This window comes from Chaetura pelagica, unplaced genomic scaffold (genome assembly GCF_000747805.2).
Source record: "Chaetura pelagica isolate M959 unplaced genomic scaffold, ChaPel_1.0 scaffold294, whole genome shotgun sequence".
NCBI lineage: Eukaryota > Metazoa > Chordata > Aves > Apodiformes > Apodidae > Chaetura > Chaetura pelagica.
This window is the reverse complement of record NW_009953068.1, coordinates 415,992-422,761: the sequence shown is the minus strand read 5'-3', so window position 1 is coordinate 422,761 and position 6,770 is coordinate 415,992. Positions and strand designations below refer to the sequence as shown.

At 49.3% G+C, this 6,770-nt stretch overlaps 1 protein-coding gene across 1 annotated transcript in view; it reads left to right on the top strand.

The window, feature by feature from the left end:
* Positions 1-553: 553 nt before the first annotated feature.
* Positions 554-6,770, top strand: part of CORO1C (coronin, actin binding protein, 1C) — a 48,643-nt gene continuing 42,426 nt past the window's right edge. The window contains exon 1 of the mRNA XM_009996817.1: positions 554-839. Within this exon, the coding sequence (XP_009995119.1) occupies positions 623-839 (217 nt within the window). The 5' untranslated portion in view covers positions 554-622. The remainder of the gene's footprint in view (positions 840-6,770) is intronic.

Below are 6,770 nucleotides of genomic sequence, written 5' to 3'. Positions count from 1 at the left end.
CCCGGGGAACGGGAAAGCGGCAAGTCCGAGCCTCAACAGGCTCAACACCTTCCAAGGGGTCCTGAGGAGGCAGCTGAGCCGTTCGGACTCAGAAAGCAGCGCGGAGGGTCGGCAGGTGAACAAGCTGAGCCTGAACTCGCCCTCGGAGGGCAACAAGCCGAGCGTCCCCATCAGGTCGGACAGCTTTGAGAGGAACGCCGTGCTCATGGATTACATTTTGCAAAGCAAACAGGAGGCAACAGCATCTCTTTCCTACGTCCCCAGGGAAAGCTGCAAGGCAGCTGAAAGCTTCAGGCAGGGGCTGAGCTTCGCCCCCCGGCCTGACAATGTGCCAGAGCTTTGCCAGAACGGCCAGAGCAGCGAGGAGGATCTGGCCAGGAAGCCCGAGCTGGACACGCAGGTGATGAAGAGCCTGGAGAGAACGGTCCCTGCAGTTCCCAGTTACCCTTCGGTGGCTAAAGACGCTGCAAAGCTTTCGAGACAGAGCAGCATCCAGCTCCTTGAGAGCAGGGACCTGCTGGGAGGTGAAGCAGATGCGGGGCTATTCGACTCGTACAGCCCGAAAAAACCCCCCCCGGCCCCTCCTGTGAGGACCCACAGCAAGGAGAGCCTGGCCCTGAGCATGAGCAGGACCGTGGCCCTGACCCAGGCGCTGCTGGAGCAGGGGGGAGCTGCGGGGGGCCGGGCTGCGGGAGGAGGGGGCTCGGAGGAGCCCGAGCGGAAGGGGAGGAAGAATCAGGAGGATGAGAACGTGCTTAAAGTTGCCGACGCCAAGAAAACTTTTGAGAAGTCCAAGGCGGCGGAAGGGAAGGCGGCAGCTCCCAGCCCGGCCAGGAAAGGTGAGGTGTGAGGGGTTGGGGCAGCACCCACAGACCCCCCAGCCCCTTGGGGGGGGGTCCGGACACAGAGGGGAGGGGGGGGGGGGCACGGCTGCTTGGAAATACCTGCACGCTCAGGGCAGCAGCAGGTGGGACAAGCTCCGGGCACGTGAAAAACCTGTGGCTGGAAGGGAGCAGGACGAGAACCAGGCGTTGGTTGGTTCTTGTCTGCTCCCTGGTCGGTAAAAATACTGCTGGTAGTGCGGCTGCTTCAAGAGAAAAGGGACCTGCTTTGTGAGACTGGTATCAAGTCCATTATCCAGTAATCCCATCCTGCTTCCCATGAACAGATCCAGCCCATGAGATACTTGCTCCCACTGTCAGGTGGGATTGTTTGCCACTGGGTTTGCCACCAAATCAAACATGATTTGATTTAGCTGTGGCATAAAAAGGAGGCACTATTTTCCTTCAGTTCTCCTTCTCCTGCACTGTGGCTGAGCTTGAATGAGGCTTTCAGGAGAAAGGCAGTAACTTGGAAACCCTTTTTACTGAAAAAAAAATATGGGTAAATGGACTTTGACATTTTACTGGTAAAACAGCAGTGATGCAGAAACAGGGAGAGATTGAAAATGTTTGTTTGAGAGTCTGGATCCTGCAAGGACACATTGAACCCATGCTGGTTAACTTGCATCTTCTGTTTATTGACAATCTGTGATTGTGGATTTCCTTATAAGGGAAAATACATGTGTTAAGGCACGGGAAATGTATGTAGCTTTGAACTGAACACTGTGTTTACTTAAAAAATAGGTGCAATTATCCCACGGGGCTCGGTACGTTGTGCTGTCAGTTACTCCTGCTCCCAGAAGTCCCAAAGCCAAGTCAGAATATGAACATTGACACAGAGTTTGTGTGTGTGTCAGGGATCACAAGACGCCTACAGTGATGAAAAATAGATCCTGTCCTCTCAGGAAGCACCTGAAGACACATTATCATTCTCACGATGTAAAGAAGCAGGGCTGTGAAATATCTGTCACTGGGGGTGATCTGGCACCTGACAGACCTGGGCTCTGTGCTAGTGCTGGCTGTGACAGGGAGTCTGGAGCCACACAGCCCTCCCCTCTCTCCCCTCTCCCCTGTCTGATGCAGCCGGTTGTCACCACCCAGCTCAGATGGAGGGATGTTGTCCCCAGCAGTGAGGCACATCTTTGAGGGAACAGGAGGAGCAGGTGGATCAGGTGATGGTACAGAGGGAGGGGGTGAGGAGAAGCTGCAAGAAATCCTGCTCTGTCCCTGCAGCAGTGCTGGCTGCAGCTAAACCACCCCGGCAGTTGTTTATCTCCTGGATCATCACAAGAAATAGGGAGGGAGGTCAGGACAGCCCATGTCCATGTCAGTGCTGTACTGAAGAAGAGCAGGAATAGTTTCTCATTTTGCTGGATCTGTGGCACAGCCTGTTTGGGGTTTATTTAAATCTGCTGCTGAACATGTACCTTCCTACATCTCACCCTGCCTAACTGAGCACAAAAGGTCTCACTTCTATTTACCATTTCATGATTCTTTTCTTATACCTCTGATTTTTCCAGCACTTTTGACCCAACTTGATCCTAGACAGCAGGGAGAGAAACAGAACGAGATGGCAAAAGGATTCAAAACGGGTTGAATAATGAGGACAAGACTAGGATATGTGCTAAGTGTAACCTGGAGTGTGAGAGGACTCCCAGCACCAAGCCTCACCTTGCTGCTCCCTGCTCAAAGCCCCTGCTCCTTTCGTGGTGCCTGCCTGACTTTTTCCCTGCTATTCAGAATTATAGGAAGTGTCAATCCCAGGATCTTCATGTTGTAAATAAAATGCACCTTGCTTTTTATTTTTTTTCCTTTTTCTTTTTTTTCTCTCTGTGTTCTGCTTTCTTGTCTCTCTCTTCCTAGTTAATCACCTGGTGTAGTGGAGGTAGCAACAAAGAAAATCCCATCTGTTGCAACTAATTGCTTCCTTTTTGTTTGCTGTCCCAACATTTTAATTAGGTATTGGGATCCCCTCCCCCTTTATGGCAAAAATGGGAAGAAAAACCTGTTTTGCAATCCTGTACAGTAATGGAGGAGAACAATAAAAGAGGAAATAGGCTAGTTTGAAATTAAATAGATATCTCACTGTAAAAACTCTGGGTAGCATGTGCCTTTCCTACAGCTGAGGTGGTATGTGTGTGGCATCTGCATTACTGCATATAACACGCCTGGGAGTGTGTATATGGGGTAATAAATGTGCTTTGCAGAATGGATTTTAAATCATTAATAACAATAGCATAAATTATTAACACTCATCCTGACCTAATGTTCAGTTCTAATGACTTCCCACTCCCCAGCCCCTTCTACCCGTGCCCAGCAGCACAGCCCCTGGCCCTGCAAGTTCACTGCTCCCTCCCTGGCCCTTATTTTAAAAATCTGATTGAACACATTGCTCTCCTTAACTTCATTCCATAATTCTACAGCTCCCCTTTCTGGCCAAGGATTGAATAAGGCCAAACCAAATGGATTTTGCTCCCTCCCTCTCTCTCCAGGCAAACTCTTTGCTGGGTCTGGGGAGCAGATCAACACAGGGCAGATGTAACCCTGTCCAAGAGACAGAATTGATCAGCCCTAATCAAGGGCTGTTCCGTGGTGGCTGTTGGTACAATTTTGTCTTGGCAGCTGCTCAACCTCTGATGATCACTGAAGTGTCTCTTAAAAACCAGGCTTGTAAGCAGCTTCATAAAGCTGCCCTTGCTATTTGATATGTGCCCAACAGACAGCGAGAAAACAAGGCAGAAAGAGGGAGTCCAAGGTTATTCCCTGCACAGAAAAAGGCTGGGGGTTGTTTTGTTTTTACATCATCACAGTCACTTCAGATTTCCCTGCACAAAAATAATAAATAAATAATAATTCTCTACATTCTGGTCATGTTAAGTGAAATGTAAGATCCCAGCATCAATTCCAACCAATTCTCAAGGCTGCTGAATTTGGCCTCGTGTGTAGAAATCACGGGAGACAGAGAAAAAGAAACAGAAAATAATGCAACTTTCAGGAGGGAGCACTCTCCCTGTGAAGTTAGTTAAGTGTAATAATACTCTAAAAGGTCTCAAGAAATAAATAGTGGGCATCAATATCCTTGCAAAGTTGTACAACTGGGATGTCTGCACACCCGAGGCCTGAAACACAACCTGCCACGTGTGGCATATTTTGCGTGACTTAGATGTTAAGCTGCAAAATAACAGGACTTCAAATTGCTGATCTCTCTAAAACCCCCCCTAAGCCTTTTCCCTTCATTCAGAATATATTTAGCAATGAGGATTTAAGCAAATTGAAATGTTCGAGATAAATTCAGCCCCCGAGTGACTTGATTGGTTCTGAAGGGTGATGGGGTTTGCTGCCCATCCCAGCTCGCTCCCAGACTGCAAACCAAATGGTCTAGTATCAGCTGAAGGCCAAAGAAGCTGACAACGTTTCTCCCAGTAAAAAAGTGCCTCAGGTATTTATGTTTCCTCACCTTTTCTAACTAGTCCCACAGCCCTGGCAGGGCAGGCTGTGGGGCAGCCCCAGGGCGTTGCTTCCAAGACACGTCAAGATCCTGATAGGAACAAACCAGAGTGATTTGTTGCAGTGATGGGCTTGATGCATATTTGCAAGGAAGTTATATTTAGCTGCTGACATCAGTTTGAGAGGAGGTGGAGCCTGTAGACATGGGGCTGTTTCCGTATAAAGGCTGTGAGATGGGCTGCTCACTGCAGCAGGGGGTGGGTGAGACCAGGGAAATGTATTTTGTATTAAGTTCTGAGTCTCTTCTGCAAAACTCAGTTATGGTGTTGATAGAATAGAAGGGGAAACGTTGTTGTGTGGTTCCTTGGTAGCTGCTGGAAATTGGTATTATGGTGTTTTCCTTTACAAAAGTTGGAACTGGTGACACATTTTGACAAGATGTTTTTGGCTTTCATGGCTCGGGCTATAATTTAAGTGCTGTTTGTTGGAATGGTTTTGCTCAGCTGCAGTGATGATAATTACTGCTCACGTGGAACCAAAGGGCACCTGTAAAACTTCAACTGCTCCTTCTGTTGTTGAAGATTTCAGCCTGAAATCCATCTCATTCCTTCCTCACCTTGTACAGTGAGCTGTAGGGATCTAAATGGCTCATTAACACAGGTCAGGATCTGGGTGATCTTTGGAACATTTCCATCCCAGTGTTTAAGGAAGTGCCAGCAAAAATTCCACAGGGATTGTTTCCTTCCAAGTCCATCCTTAGGGACTCTTCCAATGCCAGGTGCTGCAGGACTATCCAACCCTGCAGTGAAAATGTGAACCAGGAACCAACCATTCCCGTAGCAGTTTTTGGGAGGAGCAGGTTTCAACCAGATTTTCCAGGGCATTTTCTCTGTGTCTCCTCTGTGCATCACTGTCCTTCTAGATGGATGCCAGAAATCTTCCTTGGTTTCTCTTCTAAGCTGTTGGGCAGGGCTGGGTTTTGCTGCCTTGCCTGGTTTTCAGTCCAAGGTAAAGCATCTCCTGGTACATCATTAAAATATCTTTTCAAGCTTGCCCACTGCTTTGAGCAAGGAGCTGTACATACATACGTGTGTTTTTAAGTGCCATTTTATATATATTGTATTAATAGTTTTTCATAGCATTTTAAGCCACATGCAGAGCCTCAAGACTCCTAATAAATTGCTGGCTGTGGGACTGGCACTTGAGACACTTGGCTCTGTCACTGACTCATTGTGTGACCTTAGCAAGCCACGTACCTACCCGGAAAATATGAATCACCACCTGAACCTACTAAACTGCAGATTACCTGCAGCTCTGCTCCAGGGCTGCCAAACTGCTTTTGTTTTCTTCTTTTTTTTTTTTTTTTTTTTTTTTTTTTTTTTAGCTTTAAAGAGATTGTTTGAGGGAAGAGGGTGGAGAGTGAGTGTGCTGGGCTGGCTTTTGGGAGGGAAGTATTAAGTCCCCAGCAAACGGTGCCGCGGGGAGCAGGTGGCAGGGGTGCAGCCTGGCAGCTCTGCTTGGGGGTGTGTGACTTTGTTTATCAAGGGGTTGCTCAGGACGTAAAGAGAGACTTTCCTGCCTCTTGGATCAGTGGTTAAACTGGTGTCGAAGTTTAACAAACGCTGGATAACATTTGTTTATTTAAGTTGTAGCTACTGCGGCATCTGATGTTCCCATCAGAGCAGCAAGACCATGACAAGTGCATCTCGGTGAGGCTTTCTGCAAGTTTTAGCACCCAGCTATCACTGAGAGGGGGTAGCTCACGGCTCTGGTGCAGCTCTGTGGGGGAAGAGGAGGATTCTCAGCTCAGCTTGTCACGACACATCTATTTCTCCAAATCCTGAAGGATTACAGGGGGAGTTACAGGTGTGTTGCTCCCCTGAGAAATGAGGCCCCTCAAGCACCTCGCTGCATGCAAACCAACTTGCAAATATTGGCCAAAACGCACAAGGAAGCAAGACTAGCTTTGGGTTTTGGCCATGTATGGTAAACACTGCACCGTGGGCACCGACCTCGCGTCGTTCATCCGCTCTGCGGGTTCCCTGGAGGAACAGAAACACGCGGGCTGTGAGCAGGGTGCTGCCCTGCCTGCCCTGGGGTGGGAGCCACAAGGGTGCTCCCCATCCCGCTGCTCCCCATCCCGCTGCCCCCCATCCCTCTGCCCCCCATCCCTCTGCCCCCCAGTCACCACTAACCTCTTCCCTTCAACAGCAGGGGTAAGAAACCCTCCTAACAACCACAGAACCCAGAGTCCCCAAGAGCAGCTTCACTTCTTAGGGCAACGGGGAGACTGTTTCAAAGCTCCTCTGCTGTGCTTTGCCTTCCCTGTGACCCGCAGCAGGTCCCGGGGCAGCCCGACAGAGCGGGACAGCCCGACGGAGCGGGGCAGGCGTTTTTCTGCCGGATCTGGTGCCTCTCCCCGGCTTTTGCTGAGAGCACACT